Here is a 22289-nt window from a genome sequence, read left to right as displayed (position 1 = left end):
ACCTGGTTACCTTGGTCATAGACGAAGATTTTATTTTATGCACTAGCGCATAAAAAGTCATTTTATGTCGCCTAGATCCAGCCTAAACACGAACTTTACGAGCATGAGAAGTGAAATATATTATTCTCTTCTTATACTTACTTAGTGAAAAATATGTTTCACTTCTCAAGCTTACGCTTCAAGTGGTCAAAAATAAATCTTCTATGTAACAGACCGTTTGATGGAGTTATTCCTTACTATACTAATTTTCATGTGGTAAATTCTGGAATTTTAATTTAAATGTTAATTTAATAATATGTAAAATAACGGCATTCAAGTAAATATATATAGAAATAGAAATAGAAATAGAAGACATTTATTCACGTTCACAAAGACACACAAATACAACCAAACTAAAAAACAACAACAGCAAACACAAATAAAACAAAAAAAAAAAAAAGAAATACAAAAATTAAAATATATGATTTTGTGTGTCCTCGCAAAAGTGAAACGGCCGCTGACTCAGCATTATGCTGAGGCGTTAAACGCCTGCAGCGCTGATATTCTATCGAGAAAAAGAGGAACAAACTTTTTTTGTGGGGTGTTAGAATTTATTTAAATGGCAGGCAACCCCGTTCACTCACACATCCTTACTCCTGTCATTCTCACGCCAGTCGCTACCAGTGCAGTGCCGCGCGTTTCACATTCCCTTGTCTTATTTCTACGTAATTGTGCAAAAAAGTAGTGATTTAAGTGTATTCCCATTAAGTTTATTGACACGTCTGCTGGTTCCATACATCCCGTATTTGTTTATGCTGTAAGTATTCGAAATAGTTAGCCATAAATCTGACGTTTTTGTATTAACCAACAAAATTAAAAAGTGAAAATTTTAAACGGTCGTCGGTAAATTTATTCAAAATATCTAGTTTTTAACGCAAATTGGCCTGTTAAAGTATTCAATTAATTAAAGAAATGTTTAATTTACTTCTATTTTCGTTGTTTATATGGTAAATGTATGTTTAAGAGAATATTGTCATAATTTTCGTTAGTATTATTAGCATTTTACTCATAGTTACGCTTATTCGTTCTATTCGTAGGATTTATCTACGTATTTACGGTAAAAATACCTGCTTTATAACCTTTCCTTACATAAAAATACCATTTAGCGTAGTAGTAGTAGTGTGTAGTGTCTTATGATACATTTACAAAAATTAGGTTATGTTTTGTAAATATCACAATAAACATTATCATTACATTATTTTTATTTTGGTGGTTCATGTTGTAGATGTTTTTATTGTAACCAACCACCAATAACTACATGTGCTTGGTAATAAATAGAGTGAATTATAATTGGTTTTTTTGGAGTCTTTTTGTATTTTTTATTTCAACTCCAAATTTGTTACTTTTACGGGTATCCCGTGAAACCATATCGAAAAAACAAACTGAGACATGGATGCACAGAAAAACCAGAAAAAGAGACCAGCGCTGGGAATTGAACCCAGGTCCTCAGCAATCCGTGGTGCAGCGGTGGTGTAGGGGTTATAGTACGCAGCACGGATTGCTGAGGACCTGGGTTCGATTCCCAGTGTTGGTCTCTTTTTCTGGTTTTTCTGTGCATCCATGTCTCGGTTTGTATTTTCGAAATAGAGTGAAGTTGGAATACTATTCATCATTTGGTACATCCCTGAAGTAGCAGCTAATCTATACTAATCCATACTATCCATACTTCCATACTAATATTATAAATGCGAAAGTAACTCTGTCTGTCTGTCTGTCTGTCTGTCTGTCTTTTACGCTTTCACGCCTAAACCGCTGAACCCATTTGGATGAAATTTGGTACAGAGATAGAACAGACCTTGGGAAAGAACATAGGCTATCTTTTATTGCAAAAAAAAGGTTTTTGAGGGGTTGAAATAGGGGATGAAATTTAATATGGTGGAAGTTCGTCGCCGTCGAAGATAAAACCATGAAACTTGGCATTTAGGCCCTTAATATGAAATAAATCGATATTTGTTTGAGCTTTTTTGAAAATTCTAGCTTTTTTGCAAAAGCGAGTATTATATAATCCTAAGTGCTCACAACTGTAGGGTAAAATTTCCCTAGGTACTTTTGATGAGTGTATTTTAATAGGCACATACCCAAAGTTCATTGGTTGTATGACGGGTTAATCTTCTATCTATATATCTTCTTCTCTTTTCTATATAAATAAAAATGAATTGCTGAAATGTATGTAATCATATAACTTCTGAACAATGGCACCAAATTGGATAATTATGTTTTTGTTGTGTTTGTTGTAATAATAATAATAATAATAAATAAAATTTATTCAAATTCAATTTATTTATTTTGGTACAAAATAAAATATTTCACTTAAAATCTATGTAACACGTGTGGCTGAACTAGGATAATTCCTGTGTCACAGGCTAAAGGAGCTAACATTTACGTACTAAAATAATCACCATTCGTTTGTTAATGTCAAGCAAGACAAGGTTTTTGTACGTAATAAATAAAAAAAAGGACTGGAATGGAGGTGAAGCCGCGGGCAACATCTAGTTTATAAATAAAATTCATGAAATGTATTTTGGTGAACCTATTTTGTTACAGACTCAACATGTTACACCAATATTGAAGAATATAAGACTGTAAGAGTTCAGTGATTGGCAGTCCAGCATCAGGGAAGAACTGTTGAAAATGTTCCAGAAACCTAGCTTTGGAAGCAATACTTCGGGCTTCGGTAAGCTTTCCTACCTTTTGTTATAGGTTATCTTTGAATATGATCAGAGCCGTCTTTCACCTATATTAGAGGCCCTGGGCACAACATGCTGCATTCGGTAAGCCTGATTGTCAGATGAGAGTGGAGTAGCTATCGGTTATCGTTTGGTCATGGAGTAGGGATTAGGGGGCAGTGCGGGGTCCTGGGCACGTGCCCAGTGTGCCCAGCGGGAAGAGGGGCCTGAATAGGTATGATGGCACCAGTCATAGACAAATGCACTTAGTAAATAATTTAATCCTTTTTTGTTTACTTAAAATAAAAGGAATGTTAATCTCACTAAAACTGGTATGATTACTTTATCAAAAACCTTAACAAATTGAATCCGGTAGGGTTGGTGGTGCTCATCTCCTGAATCACCCATACATTTGATACAAAATCCTCAGTGTTAAAGTCAAGATATCTTTATTCAACTTAAAAAGCACTAATGTCTGTATATAAGTGTGTTCTACCTTTCTCTTACGCTTTTATAGAACACAGTAGGTTAGGTTTGTTTTATGAAAGTTCCGAAAAAATATAGTTAGTTCCGAAAAAATATATAGTTTCAGAGAAAATCCTGCGGGGCTACTACGAAACTCGAAGTTCGTATCGTACCGTCCCTTTCGCTCACGTATTAAACAGTATAAGTGTCAGAGGGACCGCACGACACGAACTTCGAGTTTCGAGTTTCGTAGTAGCCCAGCTGAGTTGGCAAATGATACATTTGGGAAAAGGCAGAGAATTGTATAAAAGCTACCAACGTTTTGGATAACCTCTGTCGAATCCAGTAAGAATATTAACAAAAAAAAATGAGTGGTTGCTTTTTTTTCGAGTATTGTTCTGACACATTACCTTATTTCAGGCTCATTCAACTCGGGCGCGACGACGACGTCCCCGTTCGGCGGGGGCTTCAAGACGACCACCAACAGCGCGTTCGGAGCGCCCCCGGCCTTCGGCGCCGGCGCGGCCACGCAGCCCACCACTGGAGGCGGTCAGTAACAGACTATAACCTAACACATCCCACTAATAGTTATGCCAAGGGCGTTGCCAGGAGAAGCAGGGAGGGCCGGCTGCCCCCCCTCCCCTAGAGATTTTAAAAAGTTGCCAAATGTAAAGCAATTAAACCAGTCCTAAGTCTTTGACTTGACTTGCTTGATCAATCATTCTTCTACGTCGAAAACCAAAACTCATATGAATTCACCAATTCCAATAAATACATACAATTCGTACTTTTCTTATTCTCTATATCAACTTGCTGGTCTCTAATAACACATAGGCTACTTTTTATCCCGATATTCTCACAGGATCGAAATAAAATAAAGATATCTTAATGGTTGGGTTTTGTCATAAAATTTAGCATAGTTTTTTTTAGTGCAACGTCAACGAATACCAATAAAAAGCATACCTTCTGCGTGAACTTAGGTTTTGAACTATTTTGCTTGCTTGCGACCAAACCCAAAAATGGTGTATTTACGGCGAGGGCGTACAATTAAATCTAAAATGTAGCGAAGGATTCTACAATAGAATCCTGAGCGTAGCGAGGGATTCAAGTGTTAACGCCCAAGATGGAAATAATTTTGCTCCTGAGTGGCTCATACAACTTTTCACACCGAGCATTAAGGAACTTGAAAAAAAAAAGATTTAAATATTATTAAAGAACAACCAGCATAAGAAAATGGCGTGGCTTTACAATTATCAACTTCAAAAAATAGCATTTGCAATAAAACACTTAGAAAAGCCTTGAACAGAAAAGTTGCACTTTGCTCCCTCTCGACAGGGAGGAAAAGTTACTTTTCTGATGGAGAGGTGTGAAAAAATAATTTTACTACTAAGCCGAGTTTAGACTCGCAAGAAAAATCGTGCAAGTTGCATTACATTGCGGCGCTCGATTGACCACTGCAAACTCGTTGGCTTCACGGCCTCGCAATGTAATGCAACTAGCACTATTTTTCTCGCAAGTCTAAACTCGGCTTTAGCCATGAGCCATGAAGGAATTGCTTCAAAACTGTCACAACTCCTTTCTGTTAGTGGATTTGTACCCCATAAAATCATACTTTTAATAAGTGACCCAGGAGACGTTATCATGGCAACCAGCTCACTAAAACATTGATTGACCCACATGTTAAATGTTAGAATTAATTTTGTTAAGAAAATCCTTTATAAAAGTCCTGGATGAAATTGGGTTATATTCTTTTCAGGTCTGTTCGGTTCGTCGACCCCGAGCGGCGGGGTCGGGGTGTTCGGCGCGGCCCCGAGCACGGGTTTCGGCGGTGGTGGGTTCGGGTTCGGCGCGAGCACGAGCGGCGGTCTGTTCGGCGCGAGCACGCAGGCCGCGCCGCTGTTCGGTGCGCCCGCGCAGCCCTTCCAGGCCAAGCCCACTGGTGAGTGCCCGGTTACGTACAGATCGATTCACAAGAGCTGGTACGAATGGATTAAACGAAAGTAATGTCACTTAGAAATTTTTGTAGAAAATGACAGATGCATAACATGGTATACTTTGAAGCCTATTTTAAGGCCTGCAATGGTATACTTTGAAGCCTATTTTAAGGCCTGCAACGGTATACTTTGAAACCTATTTTAAGGCCTATAATGGAAGCCTATTTGAAGGCTTACAATGGTATACTTTGAAGCCTATTTGAAGGCTTACAATGGTATACTTTGAAGCCTATTTTAAGGCTTACAATGGTATATTTTGAAGCCTATTTAAAGGCTTACAACGGCATATTTTGAAGCCTATTTTAAGGCCTGCAACGGTATACTTTGAAGCCTATTTAAGGCCTGCAACAGTATACTTTGAAGCCTATTTAAGGCCTGCAACGGTATACTTTGAAGCCTATTTAAGGCCTGCAACGTTATACTTTGAAGCCTATTTTAAAGCCTGCAACAGTATACTTTCAAGCCTATTTTAAGGCCTGCAACGGTATACTTTGAAGCTTATTTAAGGCCTGCAACGGTATACTTTGAAGCCTATTTAAGGCCTGCAACAGTATACTTTGAAGCCTATTTAAGGCCTGCAACAGTATACTTTGAAGCCTATTTAAGGCCTGCAACGGTATACTTTGAAGCCTATTTAAGGCCTGCAACGGTATACTTTGAAGCCTATTTAAGGCCTGCAACAGTATACTTTGAAGCCTATTTAAGGCCTGCAACGGTATACTTTGAAGCCTATTTAAGGCCTGCAACGGTATACTTTGAAGCCTATTTTAAAGCCTGCAACAGTATACTTTCAAGCCTATTTTAAGGCCTGCAACGGTATACTTTGAAGCCTATTGTAAGGCTTATAATGGTATACTTCGAAGCCATTTTAAGGCTTACAATGGTATACTTTGAAGAATTGAAGCCTATTTTTAGGAACACAACAAAAAAAAAAACACCGTGTGTTTGAGATAATTTATTTTACGCGGCCGGACGGCCAAGTGCTTAGAGAACCTGGCTACGAAGTTTGAGGTCCTGCCTGGGTTCAATCCTCAGGGGGGGGCAGATATTTGTATGAATAATACGAATGTTTGTTCTCGGGCCTTCGATGTTTAAGTATGTATATATCTGTATAAGTAAGTAGGTTTATCCGTTGCCTAGTATCAACAGTACATTACGATTACTTGGAGTTAACACTTGACAGATGGGCTTGCCTTCAGTCAATTTTCAACTTTGAGGTCACACAAATAAAATGGTTTTTACTTAATCTGTAAACGTGGGTAGCGGTATACTAAAAATGGCTTTATTTGTATGACGTCAAAGTTGAAAATTGACTGAAGGCACGCCCAAGTTTTGCTTAGTTTGGGACTGGGTCAATTGGTGTCAAGTGTCGCATGAAATATCATGCGAATGCATAAAATATTAACTATTATATATATATTTTATCCTTTCGGTTATCATTTTGTTGTCAGGTTTCGGGTTCGGCGCGACGTCGACGAACACGACGGGCGCCACAAACACGGGCTCGACGCTGTTCGGCGCCACGCAGCCCAGCACCCTGTTCGGCCAACAGCCGACCATGGCTACGGGCAGCACTCTGTTCGGCACCAATACTGGTCAGTGATGCTAGATTATTGTCGTGCAGTCCTGGATTTGTCAATAGACCGTATAGGCCGCGGCCTAGGGGCGGCATATTTCAACTAGAAAATTATTTTAAAAAGTTACATAGGACGGCGGATATGAAGTGGCCTACACTCCTAAAAAACATAAATCTGTGTTGTGATGCACAGAAAAAACAGAAAAAATGTCGGTACCGTTGACTTGGTTCGATTCCCAGTGATGGTCTTATTTTTCTGTTTTTTCTGTGCATCTATATTTCAGTTTGTATTTTCAATTTCGGTTTTACGTGATGACCGTAAAAGTAAAAATTTGGAATTGAAATAAAAAATACAAAAAGATTCCAAAAAACCAATCTTAAATCTGTGTTGTCGTGGCATAGAGGTAGGCGATTGCTGGCTGAGTATGAGTATTAAAACATAGTAAAATAGGAGAAGTTTCACTACAAACAAAGTAGATCGCGCGGCTTAAATGTGTGCGCGCCAGTTGGCGCCGGTACGCACGCACCCGCCGCACGCGCACACTGATAATTTAAGGAGGATTAAGTTTTCTTTAGTCAAGGCTGTGCTGCCGTCGGTGCCGTACGTTTTGATTTTAGCTCGCTCGTCTTGAGATGATCACCTTTTACGTTCGCGTACTCGTACTTAGGTATTTTTTGTATTAGGTATAGTTGTAAATTAGTAGTACATAAGTGTAGTGTAATAGTTTCTTGCAATTTCCGTCGATTTTTTTTTTTTTTTTTAATTTAGTATAATCGTAATATAGCGGCATAGAATCTTGTTTGTCTAGACAGAGACGTAAGAAAATTTTAAATTACGTACTAAAATTATTTGCCGGTGGGTAATTAATTAATCTAAAATAGACATCGACAACCCTAAGCGTCCGCGCCGGAATAGGCAGTTAAGTCTCCTAAAGGGTCGGAGTTTACATCATCATCCCTGCCTATATACGTCCCACTGCTGGGCACAGGCCTCCTCTCAGAACAAGAGGGCTTGGGCCATAGTTCCCACGCGGGCCCAGTGCAGATTGGGAACTTCGCACGCACCATTGAATCGCTTCGCAGGGTTGTGCAGGTTTCCTCACGATGTTTTCCTTCACCGCGAAGCTCGTGGTAAATTTCAAATGTAATTCCGCACATGAATTTCGAAAAACTCAGAGGTGCGAGCCAGGGTTCGAACCCACGACCTTGAGCTTGAGAGGCGATAGGTCAAACCACTAGGCCACCACGGCTCTACTTCTCCTATTTTACTATGATTAAACGGACTAATATTAAGCCAACATTTGCTCTTCCACGCTTTTCTCAAAAACGGTGAAGGAAAAAAACTAAAATTAGAATAAAATTTCATTCATTTCAAGATGGTAATTTTAACAAAAGTTTGCTTATGCTGCTATTTCTATAATTTTCTTATACTAGCATACAAATTAAAATTACATTAGACGATATTATATTTTGCAATAGAGGTTAATAATCAATTTCAGTATGATTACCTTGACAAAAGTATGGGCACAAAGGTTCCACCCGTGCTCATGATTTGGAATACGGGTCGAGCTTTATCACCTTGTACCGATAATGTTCAAGGTGCTATTGGACAACCTGATTTTGTACGACCTAATAATCGGAGCACACTTTTGACAGCAAGGAATCGATTCGCACGATTGATCATGTTTTTCGTGTACACCGACCGAATATTAATAAATTTAGTAGAAAATAACTTAATTTGGTCCTGGCGCTTCGCCGGCCGCTGCCGCGGCACGCTCGCTACGCTCGCTCGGCTCGCACATTGTGGTCACAATTGGACCTAACACAACCTAACACAAATCTATGGTCATTCGATTCGATTGGATTCCGATTATAACGACGTACAGTAACAGGCCGAGCAAAAATTTGGACACCCTAATAATGCACGACCTAATATTATACGACTTGATAATTCTAATCCAAAATGAGTTCGTATTATCAGGTTGTACAGTGATGGCTGAGTAGTATAGGGTCGAGCATTACTGGTCCCCTATCGTTCCACCTAAAGCCCGCGGTCGTCGCGAGCGATCGTTCCACGTCATAGATGACGTCACTGTTGGCGACCGCCTCGCGCCCGCGCCCAGAATATAGATGGGTCAGAGTGGGCATGACAGATGACAGATGAGCGAGATGTCGTCAGAACTTGATAAACTTTCAGAGCCATTATTTCTCATTCATTTTGTCATGAACACAACCATAACCCAGCGCTGGTCTCTTTTTCTGGTTTTTCTGTGCATCCATGTCTGTTTGTATTTTCGATATGGTTTCATGGAATACCCATAAAAGTAACAAATTTGGAGTTGAAATAAAAAATACAAAAAGACTCCAAAAAAACCAATCATAATTTGATTGCTTAGTAGCGACATCTCTTGTCTGGGTGAGCGGTTGGTTCCGAAAGAGTGTGACGTCTCTCGATGAGAGCGGAACACAGATGGCGCTAGTGCTGCTGCATAAGTAGCATAGTAGAAATAAGCAACCTGAGATATGTATGCATAGGAAAAATTCGTGTCTAGATTCCTGTCCAGCGGTGGTGTAGGGGTTATAGCACGCAGCACGGATTGCTGAGGACCTGGGTTCGATTCCCAGCGCTGGTCTCTTTTTCTGGTTGTTCTGTGCATCCATGTCTCAGTTTGTATTTTCGATATGGTTTCCCGGAATACCCGTAAAAGTAACAAAATTGCAGTTGAAATAAAAAATACAAAACGACTCCAAAAAAACCAATCACAACCATAACAAACAACATTCACGAGAATCCATGTTGAATTTTAAAATTTACTCCAATCAATGCGAAATATTTACTCTCACAGAATGTTTTCGCCATGCCGCTATATTGCGTGCATACGACGCTCAAGATATGCGTTCCACTACAGTACTTTCATTGTAGCATGGGGCGGGTGACAGCTGTCAATATCACAAGACTAGAGAGTCAAAGTGTCGAAACTTGAGTCGATAAAATCTTCTAATAATTACTTACTTAAGATTGGTTTTTTGGAATCTTATTGTATTTTTTATTTCAATTCCAAATTTTTACTTTTACGGTCATCCCGTAAAACCTAAATTGAAAATACAAACTGAAATAAAGATGCACAGAAAAAACAGAAAAATAAGACCATCACTGGGAATCGAACCCAGGTCCTCGGTAATCCGTACCGCGTGCTATACCGCTACACCACTGATGTCTTGTGACATTGACCATCAGTGGTGTAGCGGTATAGCACGCGGTACGGATTACCGAGGACCTGGGTTCGATTCCCAGTGATGGTCTTATTTTTCTGTTTTTTCTGTGCATCTTTATTTCAGTTTGTATTTTCAAATTACTTACTTATCTACTAATAATTTAAAATCTTAATCATAATTAATGTCATCATTAATTCGATTATTACGCTAATCTTATTGAGGATATTAGTGGAATTCTAGGTTGGAATATTATTTGCCACTTAAGTAAAGGCCAAACGGAGTCTGCAAGAATATTCGTCTTACCAATTAATAAGTATCGATATACAAAATAGTTTATTTCACAGAAAACAGAAAGTTACAACAGTAGACTATCCGTCAGTGACCAGACTAGGCTGAGCCTGTAACTTGGCCAGCTGCGAGTGCGGTTGACAGTAAAAAAATAACAAATGAGGAGACAATAATATAAAGGGAACATAATAAAACAAAACACGTAGTGTGTGTGTGTGCGTGCGTGCATGCCAGTGTGTGTGAGGCGTGAAGTGGGATTCAGACGCCCACGTAAACTTACTGTAGCCAATGTCATTTAAGGTTTACTTAAAAATATAGATATAACTCAAGATCCATTAAGTCCCATTACTAAACGTAATACTTTGAATTTAATTAATTGATAATAAAAATCTGATAGCTTAAATTTATTTCGTATAACATAGTTCTTTATGTTCAAATATCTTACGCCAGTCATATTCAGGCTACAACTGAAATATACTTCGATATATTTGGACCGCAGCAACTTTGTTTGAGTAAAACGAAACGGTACATCAAGTGTCACCCGCACCGTGCTACAATGAAAGCACTGTAATAACGTTCGCCCGCAACGCCCCCGGCCTTTACCGTTAGTGGAACGGCAATGAGGGCTATCGTTTTTTGTCTCACTAGATGGCGCACTGTTGCGTGAGGTTTTTAAGTATGGCTTTCAAAGTCTGTTATTACGGGCGTGAAAACAAAGTTTAGATTAAAATCATATTTAATACACCTTAAAACCGTACCATAAAAATATCGAGCATGCCACACTGTTGCATAGTCCCCGTTTTGTTCGGAAAAAAGGGAAAACAAAGGTTTCCGAAAGACAAAACTGTCTCAAAACACAGACATTCATTGCCCCGGAACGCATATTTGCCATAATTAATTTCAGGTATTGCAAAATATTCACAAAATTATTCTAATTATAAATAAACCTGCGTAGCTCACCCAAAAACTATGAGATTTGACATTTCGGAGACCTCACGCTACACTAGCGCCTCTAGTGGCGAATTCATACGCGATAGCCCTCATTTCGCGGTCGCGGTCGTATTCGTTGCGGACTTTAGGTGGAACGTGGCGTGGCCATAGTTAACGAATGCCGGTTCTCCCCAGGAGGCTTCGGGCAGCAGCCGGCGGCGGCGGGCACGGCGCACGTCAAGTATAACCCAGTGCTGGGCACCGACGTCGTCGTCAAGTCCGGCGCCTCGCAGAGCATCAATATCAAACATCACTGCATCACTTGCATGAAGGTATCCCGTTCGGGGCTCCTCAACGGCTCTGTTTTTCTATCTGCAGGGCTACTACGTAACTCGAAACTCGAAGTTCGTGTCCTGCGGTCCCTCTGACACTTATGCTACTTATTAAGAGAGCGAGAGGGACCGCACGACACGACGGGGTGTCGCGGATGCCACTTAAAGGGGTCGCAGTATCTTTATAGTGCATTGTGTCTTAAGGGCGGTAAATAAGGAATTACGAACGAGAGTCTAGTAGAAGCCCGAAGTCGAAGACTGAAGGCTTTAATGAGACGATGTTCGTAATTCTAGTACCGCCCGTGCGACATACAATGTTTTTCATCATATTTGCGAGTAAAATCATATATTGCTGAAAGAAACAATATAATTCTTCCAAATATTGGCGATACCTTAGGCTGCGCTCTTTGCAGCGCCGCCCTCCCCCTCCCTCAGCATGTGCCAGCAGCAGCTGCGCGCGCATCAGTATCAGTACGCACAATGACTCATTTACCGACCACGGGTTTCATGACAAGCACATTAAGGTCGAGGGTTTTATTTGGGGGGTTGCAACCAAGGTAGCCTGCATGTTACGACACTGTTTACGAGCAAGTGTGATGAAAAATATGTATCTATTCAAAAGCACTTTATGCCTTTCTCCAGGAGTACGAGGGCAAGTCGCTAGAGGAGCTCCGCTTGGAGGACTACACGGCTGGGCGCAAGGGGTCCACCGCCGGGGTCTTCGGGGGCTTCAACCAGCCTGCCGAGGCTAAGCCCCTCTTTGGGGGTTCCAGTGAGTAGAATTTTTGGTGAAGCCATCTATACATGTCGAAATTGGATGTAAATTACTGGCTGGGTTTATACTGTGACCTAACCAACAAAAAGTTGTTTGATAAAACATTTCTAAAACCATCGCTAGAAAATCTGCTCTAAAAAAACCGCATTCAAATCGGTTCAACCGATTAAGAGCTATGGTGTCACTGACAGACACACACAGATGCACATAGCGGTCAAACATATAGCACCCCTCTTTTTGCGTCGGGGGTTAAAAATTAATTAAGTGACTACCACCAACACAACTGTACACCATGCTACCAGTTGTTAGACTATTACTCTGAAGATGAGCTCTGGTTGAGTTCGAAACGCGTCAGTGTGGTGTGGTGGTGGTGACAGATGGGTTTGTGTGGTTTGTGTGTGTTCTTACAGTGTGGAGGTGGAGGAACTGCATGAACACGCATATTTTGCATAAGCTTAGCTATCGTAAGGTCGCGGGTGAGCAAGGAAATTCTTTTAGTTCATTGATATGGACCTCCGCAAAGTAACGCCTGATTCAATAAATTACTTTTTCACTTCTCATGCTCGTAAAGTTCGTGTTCATTCTGTATCTTGGCGACATAAAATGACTTTTTATGCTAGAGCATGCACTAGAGTGCATAAAATTAAATCTTCTAATACCAACTCAAGACCAAGGTAATCAGGTGTCAACAGCCACAAACCAATAAGTTTCTATATATTTTTTAAATTTTTTTTTATTTACATAAAACTAAAAATCAATCAAATCAATTATAATGAATCAGTAAAATTAAAATAATGGAATTATTATAATAATGCATAAAAAACGAAAGATACATAGAAAGTGAATCATTGTTTCCACTGTTGCTATTTCATTTCTTCACAATCGAAGTAAAAAGCAGAGTGAAAAACTCGAGCATTAAACCCATTTTCCCCTCGACGTGTCTATCCACCCTCGCCATACCGGCTCGGGTGGCTATATGAACGTCTTGGATAAAATGGCTCGTTTTATGCTCTTGTTGTACAATGTACTATTTTTTAGCGTTCGGCCAGCCAGCCACCACTAGCGCTCCGAGTGTGTTCGGCGGCGGAGGCCTGGGGGGCACCGGCACCGGCTTCGGACAGACCAGTGAGTCATTTCGTACAATTAGGGGCTGTTTCACCATCCATTGATTAGTGTTAACTGGCGGTTAGGTGTGATGCCGTCTCTATTTGTTTTGTTCGAATAGACTAAGACGGCATCACATTTAACCGTCGGTTAACACAGTTAATACCGTCGGTGAACAGCCCCTTAGTGTTGCCTTTAAACTTTATATTTTACGATGGCATCTTTAGGAAAAAGAGGGAACTATCCTTTTTCTAGTAGTTGCAACAGCTGTCTGCGCATAATCTGAAGTTTACATGTCATTAATTTGACGTAAACTAATTAAACCCATAAAGGTGCAGTATTTATCCGTTGCCTAGTATCCATAGTACAAGCTTTGCTTAGTTTGGGACCAGGTCAAGTGTCCCATGATATTTATTTATTTATTACTAGCTTTTGCCCGCGGCTCCGCCCGCGTGGTATTCGGTTATCGCGCGTTGTTCCCTCGGGAACTGTGCATTTTTCCGGGATAAAAAGTAGCCTATGTCACTCTCGGGCCCATAAACTATCTCTATGCCTATCACGTCGATCCATAGCTTCGTTACGGCGTGAAAGACGGACAAACACACTTTCTCATTTATAATATTAGTATGGATTTATTTGATATAAAACATCACTAATTAATACGATGATTGATGGACGGCCGCCAGCGCTGGGAAATCGTCGTGAACAGCCAATTGTCTTTTTCCGAAGACCGATGTGCAATAATTATCGCCGGGTACTATACTGTCTCTTCGATCGACAATCGATATCGATGTCGTTATGGACAGATTTGATTGTATTTTAATTTAAAAATTTCGTTTTCTCTACGGACTCCTGGCACAGGACCACGGACCCCCAGGGGTTAGGGCCACTGGTTGAGAAACACTCATCAAAAAAAAACCTTTTTTCAGGTACATTTTCTTTCGGTGGCGCTCCCCAGAATACCACACAGACCAACTCGCTGTTCGGCGCGGCCAAGCCCGCCTTCGGGGCCACGTCCACTGCCGGTGAGCTGATTGCACCTTTAATTATACTTCGTTTTTTTATCGAAAATACAAACTGATACATGGATGCAAAGAAAAACCAGATTCAACAATACAATAGGCGCATTATAAAATGTTTTCAAGACAAAAATTAGTTAATGTACTTTATTTTGTTTTGGATGTTAACTTTAAATTTGTATAAGGAAGAACAAAATAGGTAGGAATGCAAGTTTTTAGGTAAGAAATAAAATATTTATATAGTACACATTTTGTTAGTGTGATATTTAGTTGTAATTTTAAACAAATACTTGAAAATTGCGGTAATATGCTGCATTTCTCGTATTTTTTTATAGTACTTTTGGAAACTATAGGTCTGTAATAGTTGCATATAAAATATTTGTAACCTTGCCTTTGTGTGACTGTTTGTTTCACAATAAATACATAAATAAAAAGAGACCAGCACTTGGAATCGAACCCAGGTCCTCAGCAAATCGTGCTGCGTGCTATAACCCCTACACCACTGCTGGACAGGAATCTAGACACGATTTTTCCTATGCATACATATCTGGCGTAAACTGGCTGCGAGTGGCAATGAATAGGTAAGACTGGAAAAGTAGAGAGGAGGCCTATGTCCGAAGACGGGCGCTATAAGGGCTGTTATAGATAGATAGATATGTCGTAAGATAGGACTTAGAGAGCCGGGATCCGACCGTAACATGATCAATGTGGGCATAACAAGTGGGATTCGGGCACAGAATAAACTATTTTGAAGAACTAACAAAAGTCCACTAATTGTGGTCAAGATAAAACCAAAACAATACGACACTCGTTCACTGAAATCTTAGAAATGCAACTATCATAACGATTCACAATAACTTAAAGAAAAGCCTAGCTAAATAATAAAGAAACGCGTAACAGTTTCTGAGACTGTCGACTCGGGCCAGACTTCTTTTACAAACTGACAATTGACGATCGCTTTTCCCGCGTCCAGATCTCAGGCTCTGTCAAGCGCGCCACGCATGGCAACACTGGCGTTTCGTAAGTGCTATAATGCCAATCCTTAATAAACCACACATAGTAATGACCATACAAGGACCATACTCATAATTCTACAGATACATATCTCAGGTTGCTTATTTCTACTATGCTATTTACTATGGTTTCACGGGAAACCCGTAAAAGTAACAAATTTGGAGTTGAAATAAAAAATACAAAAAGACTCCAAAAAACCAATCATAATTCGTTTTTTTAGCATTAGAAAGAAGGTAAGCGATCTTGATGTGTCTTTTTATTGAAGAACACTTTTGAAAAATAAGTCACAGCAAATGTATACCAATTAGCAAGAGCATTGTGATCATTTACATGCTTTCGGTTTGATAAGTAATAGTTAATGTTTTTTAACCTTTTTGACGCCAACGACTCATAATACGCACCGCAGGTTCCTCGCCAACGACCTATATAAACGTCCATTACTTCAATGCAAAAGCAACCTTCGTTCAAAAGTCTGTAGAATATGTGGCGAGGAAGACAAAACAATGGAACGCCCGTGAATGGGACGCCCTTGCCAGATTAAGAATGAGACTCTTTGGCGACGGATACCCCGCACCAGGAGACTTTAAGGCACTACCGCTACGTCAAATCATCCAATTTATGGACGAGGTGATAAAGGCAATAGAGTAAGTGCGAAGGAGGGGTAATTACACAAAAGATCCCTACGGGTCGAAGTGTATCCGCAAGGACCCCTAAATATAAGATAAGATAGGATAACCTTCGTTCAATTGCGTTAAGGTTCAATTTTAGACATTGCGAAATAGAAGCCTGGCGTATGGGTGGTGACTTTTGTATTTGACGTGGCGGCGAAAAGGTTAAAAACGTTTTTCAATAAAAAGACTCGTCAAGATTGTTTACCCTTTTTGTAATGCTTAAAAAAACGAAGCATAGAGGGTTCAATAAATTTTTTGTTGTTTGTTATTCTGTCCCGTTGTCCAAGAGACAACAGTAACTACGTTAAATAATATTATGCCGGATAACTTACCTTACTTTTTAGACGACCAGATGGCCTAGTGGTTAGAGAACCTGACTACGAAGCTTGAGGTCCCGGGTTCGATTCCCGTGTCGGGGCAGATATTTGTATGAAAAAATACGAATGTTTGTTCTCGGGTCTTGGGTGTTTACTATGTATTTAAGTATGTATCTATCTATATAATTATATTTATCCGTTGCTTAGTACCCATAACACAAGCTTTGCTAAGCTTACTTTGGGACTAGGTCAATTGGTGTGAATTGTTCCGTGATATTTATTTATTTATTTAACTTACGTCTTAAATCGAGTTTAGGTCATCATCATCGATTTAAGGCGTAAGTTGTCCAGTATAAGGCACTTGTCTCACCGCCGGCGAGGAAACGATTGGCTATCGACTATTTTCTCGCTCAAGAAACGAACAAAAGATATAAGATCCTGTGTGAGTAAAAGAGACACATATATTAATAGTTGATCGCTGGCGGTTCACACTGCCGGCGAGAACTCGCTCTTACATCTTTTGTCGCAGCGACAAGAGCCATAAAACTTGCTGAGCAATAGAACTAGCTCAGCGATACTCGCTCAGCGCTGTTAGCTTGGCGGCCGCCCGGCTCGAGCGAGTGGAGCGAGTAATCGCCCCTCGTGCTCGAACACTCGCTTCTCGCTGCTCGCCCACTCGTTTCTAGTCACTCGCTCTGCTCGCTTCTCGCTCATCGTCGGCGGTGGGACAAGTGCCTAATGTCATTTAACTCTGTCACTGTGAGGTTCACGGTAGTTTCATTTCATGTTACTTTGTAATAATTTAAATGTGTCATTATGAAATAAACGATTAATAATAATAATGTAAAAAAGTAACAGTTTCTTTAAAAAAAAACTAAAATATTATAAATGCGGAAGTTTGTTAGTCTGTTTGTTTGTTACCTCATCACGTCTAAACCGCCGAACCGATTTAGATGGAATTCGGTGTACAGTCAGCGTCATATAGTACGTAGCAGTCAAGATCACCAAATATTTGGAAACATACAAAATAGTCATTACCAGTGACTCAGTCAAAGCGGTCAAATTGTTCGAGACATCCATCGTGTACAAATATACCGGAGCACGCCCGTCGTCAAATACTTTATAACATTCAAGCCGACATTAGTACCGTAGCAGCCAAAGTATCCAAAAGTATGGGACACCACAGAAAAATTGACTTTATTACATACCGTATAAGGTCCAATGATCTAGTTAGCTAGTCATCTTTAATACAACGTGAACGATGTTCTATTTTCAGTCTCTTGGTGCAAAATGCACATGTCATTACCTTTTTAATTAAATAAAAACTCTTTTATATTGTAATTATACTGGCCAATTCAAGCCATATTTAAAAGGAAATCCGTTAATCCTAAATTCTGACAATGTAAATAAAAATGTGAAAAAAAGGCGTCAGGCTTCAAATGAAAGAGACGGAACGATCACTGATAAGTTGGTAGGTACTCTTTTCGGTGATTGTCAAAAACGAAAAGGCGAATCTTATTACGTGTTACCTAATGTTTTTTCGCACTCAACTCGAGATTAAACCTTAAACCTTTCAAATAAAGCTCAGTTTTCTAGTGTGTCCCATACTTTTGGACATTATGGCTGCTACGCTACCAGTGGTGATGTGCGTGCTCCGATTTATTTGTACACGATGGATGTCCTGAGCAATTTGATCGCTTTGATTGGGTCAATGTTAATGACTATTTGGATGTTTCCAAGTATTTGGTGATCTTGACTGCTACGCACTATATGACGCTGACTGTACATATAGTTTGGGTCCCTGGGAAGGACATAGAAAGAAAGAAAGAAAGAAGACATGTATTCACTTACACAGAAGACACACATATACAGCAAAATTAACACAAAGAAAAAAAAAAAAATAGAAAAACAAATGAAAATATTAAATACAATATACACAATGTTGTGTGTCCCCGCGAAAGGACATAGGATAGTTTTATCCCGGAAAATTGCGTAGTTCCCGCGGGATAGCGATAAACTAATTCTACGCTGACGGAGTCACGGGCAACACGCTACTTTGATTATAAGTATTGTCACAAATCGCTTGACCCCTCCCCCCCCCCCCCCCCCTCAATGTGTGACGTACTTTATGGATGACCCCTTGTAGTTGAATGTGAACATAAATGTTGCAGGTACGGGTCTGTTTGGTACTACGAGCACGCAGGCGCCCACTTTTGGGACGGCCACGTCCACGTTCGGCGGCTTTGGCACCAACACACAGACACAGGTTAGTATCATTGTCAATCTATCTATACTATACGTATAAGTTACTGATCATAATTATTATGTACACTTTTTAAATATGTAGAATAAAACACAAAAGATTAAAACAAAACCGGCCAAGAGCGTGTCGGACACGCCCAAAATAGGGTTCCGTAGCCATTACGAAAAAAATTAGTAATATTTTTCCAAGGATTTCGTATTTTATGAGGAATCTTCCAAGTTTAGGTATATTTTATACCTTGTGCTGCTATTTACTCATAAAGTACTAATAATTCTCAAGCAAACTTAGCCGTTATAGTTTTTCTTGAAAGTTTGATATACTTACTACCATCCTGAATTTTTTCAAATTTTTCCATCCACCGGAACAAATCACTGAATCGAAAAATCGTCTTAGGAAACCCCTAATGGTTTTAAGACCTATCCAACGATACCCCACACTAGGATTGGATGAGAAAAAAAAATCAACCCCACTTTACGTCTATGGGAGGTACCCAAAACATTTTTTTTAATTGTACCACTTTGTCGGCATAGTTTACTTATACATATAACCGTGCAAAATTACAGCTTTCTAGCATTGATAGTCCCTGAGCAAAGCCGCGGACGGACAGACAGACAGACATGGCGAAACTATAAGGGTTCCGTTTTTGCCATTTTGGCTCCGGAACCCTAAAAAAATGAACACACATACATGATGATATTTAAAACATTGTGATGTAGAATAAATGAAAAAAAAGGGTCAATCAACTTTTATGTATGTCAATCTGTTCAGTAACTCAGGAATCATCGGTGATACACTTTGTTAATTTTTTTAGCATGCTTAGAAGATGAGTCATGAAGAAATTGTCACAACTACTAACTTTTAGTCGATTTGTACCCCATAAAATATATTTGTACCCCAAATAATATCACGGAGAGATATGCCCAACATCGCTCGCTCCATCGCCCTTTGCGTGACTTGCAGCTTTCAGGCAGTTGTCTCACCGCCGGCGAGGAAACGAGTGGCTATCGACTATTTTCTCGCTCAAGAAACGAACAAAAGATATAAGATCCTGTGTGAGTAAAAGAGACATATATATTAATAGTTGATCGCTGGCGGTTCACACTGCCGGCGAGAACTCGCTCTTACATCTTTTGTCGCAGCGACAAGAGCTATAAAACTCGCTGAGCTATAGAACTAGCTCAGCGATACTCGCTCAGCGCTGTTAGCTTGGCGGCCGCCCGGCTCGAGCGAGTGGAGCGAGTAATCGCCCGTCGTGCTCGAACACTCGCTTTTCACTGCTCGCCCACTCGTTTCTAGTCACTCGCTCTGCTCGCTTCTCGCTTATCGTCGGCGGTGGGACAAGTGCCTTAAGCTTGCAGCTTTATTTAAAGTTAAAATGCTCAAATTTTTTTGTCAGCGAGTGACAGTTTTAAGGCAATGCCTTCAGGGCTCATCTCCTAATAGACATTGCAAACATTTTTCTAACAGACTGTATCACTGATGTCTCTTGAGTTACGGGACAGAATAACAAATAAAAAATAAATATTGTACAAACAAATTTTGGAGACTCCTTAACTCTTTTTTTTTGTAATTTAAGATGCAATTTTTTTTTGTTTTAACACAAAAAAGTTGATTCACCCATTGAATGTGTTCACAGCAGAGCGGCGGCCTGTTCGGCGCGAAGCCGGCGACTTCGGCGTTCGGCGCGGCGCCCAGCTCGGGCTTCGGCTCGTTCGGCACCGGCGGTGGATTGTTCGGCGCGAAGCCCGCCGCCGCGCCCGCCGCCACCCCCGGTACGTGCCCGTCATCATCATCGTATCAGCCGTAGGACGTCCACTGCTGGACATAGGCGCAAGCCACACAGAAGGGACGAGGAGTCGCGGCGCCTCTTGCATCAGTTTTCAGACTTATAGAACAAACTTTTTATTTAATTATGTAAACTCTTTATTGTACAAAGAAAAGAAACAAAACGCAATTGACAAACTTTGAGATACTTGTACAAAGGCGGACTTATCCCTTTAAGGGATCTCTACCAGTCAACCTTTGAGTAGATTACTCCTCTCATCTACCAGTTAGGGTCCGACAAAAAGTGAGTTGTGAGTAGAGTTGAGAACTTTATTGCGGATATAGAAAATATTGCAGCACCACGCCTCAAGCCATCATCACTGATCACAGGCAACACATAGTGGTTAAAAACTTTCGTCTGAAGGCACTGAGGCGGTCTATTAAATGGGTCAATCAGCTTTTTAGTGTGGCTGGTTGCCATGGTAATGTCTCCTGAGTTACTTATTAAAAGTATGATTTCATGGAGTATAAATGGTATGTATGTGTCGGTATACGTAATAAAATACAACCGCTAGTACGAGAGCTCGTTTATTACTGCGCGTGTCGTGCGCCGCGCACACACACATGCACGCATACACACCAATAAATCCACTGTAAGTTAGGATTTGTGACAGTTTTAAGGCAACTCTATGAACTGTAATATTATATCATCTTTTGTACACAGTTTTTTTAATAAATAAATTCTACTAGCTTTTGCTCGCGGCTTCGCCCGCGTGGGATTCAATTATCGCGCGCTGTTCCCTCGGGAACTCTGCATTTTCCGGGATAAAAAGTAGCCTATGTCACTCTCTGGCCCATAAACTATCTCTATGCCAAAAATTACGCCAAACCGTCGCTCCGTTTCGACGTCAAAGACGGACAAACATACAAACACATACACTTTCGCATTTATAATATTAGTATGGTTTTTATTCTGTACTCACCTCATCTCCTAAGCATGCTAATAAATAGTATACATTGCAAACATTTTCTATAATGTCTCCTGAGTCACGGGGGACAGAATATCGTACACTAAATAGTTGATTGACACTAATACAATTGTATGAAAATAAGGCACTTGTCCCACTGCCGACGATGAGCGAGAAGCGAGCAGAGCGAGTAACTAGAAACGAGTGAGCGAGCACCACGGGCGATACTCGCTCTACTCGCTCGAGCCGGGCGGCCGCCAAGCTAACAGCGCTGAGCGAGTATAGCTGAGTTAGTTTTATAGCTCAGCGAGTCTTAGCTCGTGTCGCTGCGACAAAAGATGTAAGAGCGAGTTCTCGCCGGCAGTGTGAACCGCCAGCGATCAACTATTAATATATGTGTCTCTTTTACTCACACAGGATCTTATATCTTTTGTTCGTTTCTTGAGCGAGAAAATAGTCGATAGCCAATCGTTTCCTCGCCGGCGGTGAGACAACTGCCTAAATTCCTTGTAACTTGGTAGTCGAGAAATCAAATAAAATGTATATTTCCATTGCAGCCTTCGGCGGCCTCAACACTTCGGGCTTCGGTACGGCGGCGAGCGGCGGCGGGCTGTTCGGAGCCAACAACACGTTCGGCAAGCCCGCTGCGCCCGCCTTCGGGTTCAATCAGCCCGCGCTGGGTAAGGAGAGAGAGAGAGAGAGCGACTGTGAGTGAGTGAACGTGGTAGTAGACGAATGTGGATAATAATTAGACGAATGTGTAGCTAATAAATAAGACGAATTTTTAGTAATAAATATACGAACGCGAAGCTAGCTAGTAAATTAATGTGTAAATAATAATTAGACGAATGTGTGATACTAAATAGACGAGCATGTAGCTAGCTAGTA

At 40.5% G+C, this 22289-nt stretch overlaps 1 protein-coding gene across 1 annotated transcript in view; it reads left to right on the top strand.

Annotated features, from left to right (window-relative positions):
- The first annotated feature begins 621 nt into the window (after positions 1–621).
- The window catches only part of LOC141444490 (nuclear pore complex protein Nup98-Nup96-like), an 81150-nt gene continuing 59482 nt past the window's right edge, over positions 622–22289 (top strand). Inside the window, 12 exon segments of the mRNA XM_074110040.1 lie at positions 622–796; positions 2584–2713; positions 3591–3719; positions 4927–5109; positions 6616–6759; positions 11370–11506; positions 12149–12278; positions 13320–13406; positions 14315–14410; positions 18578–18672; positions 20306–20441; positions 21959–22081. Coding sequence (XP_073966141.1) covers positions 2671–2713; positions 3591–3719; positions 4927–5109; positions 6616–6759; positions 11370–11506; positions 12149–12278; positions 13320–13406; positions 14315–14410; positions 18578–18672; positions 20306–20441; positions 21959–22081 — 1303 coding nt within the window. The 5' untranslated portion in view covers positions 622–796; positions 2584–2670.

The sequence above is a fragment of the Choristoneura fumiferana genome, chromosome 30 (assembly GCF_025370935.1).
Source record: "Choristoneura fumiferana chromosome 30, NRCan_CFum_1, whole genome shotgun sequence".
Taxonomy (NCBI): domain Eukaryota; kingdom Metazoa; phylum Arthropoda; class Insecta; order Lepidoptera; family Tortricidae; genus Choristoneura; species Choristoneura fumiferana.
The sequence above is the reverse complement of the archived record's forward strand: the minus strand, read 5'-3'. Positions and strand labels throughout refer to the sequence as shown.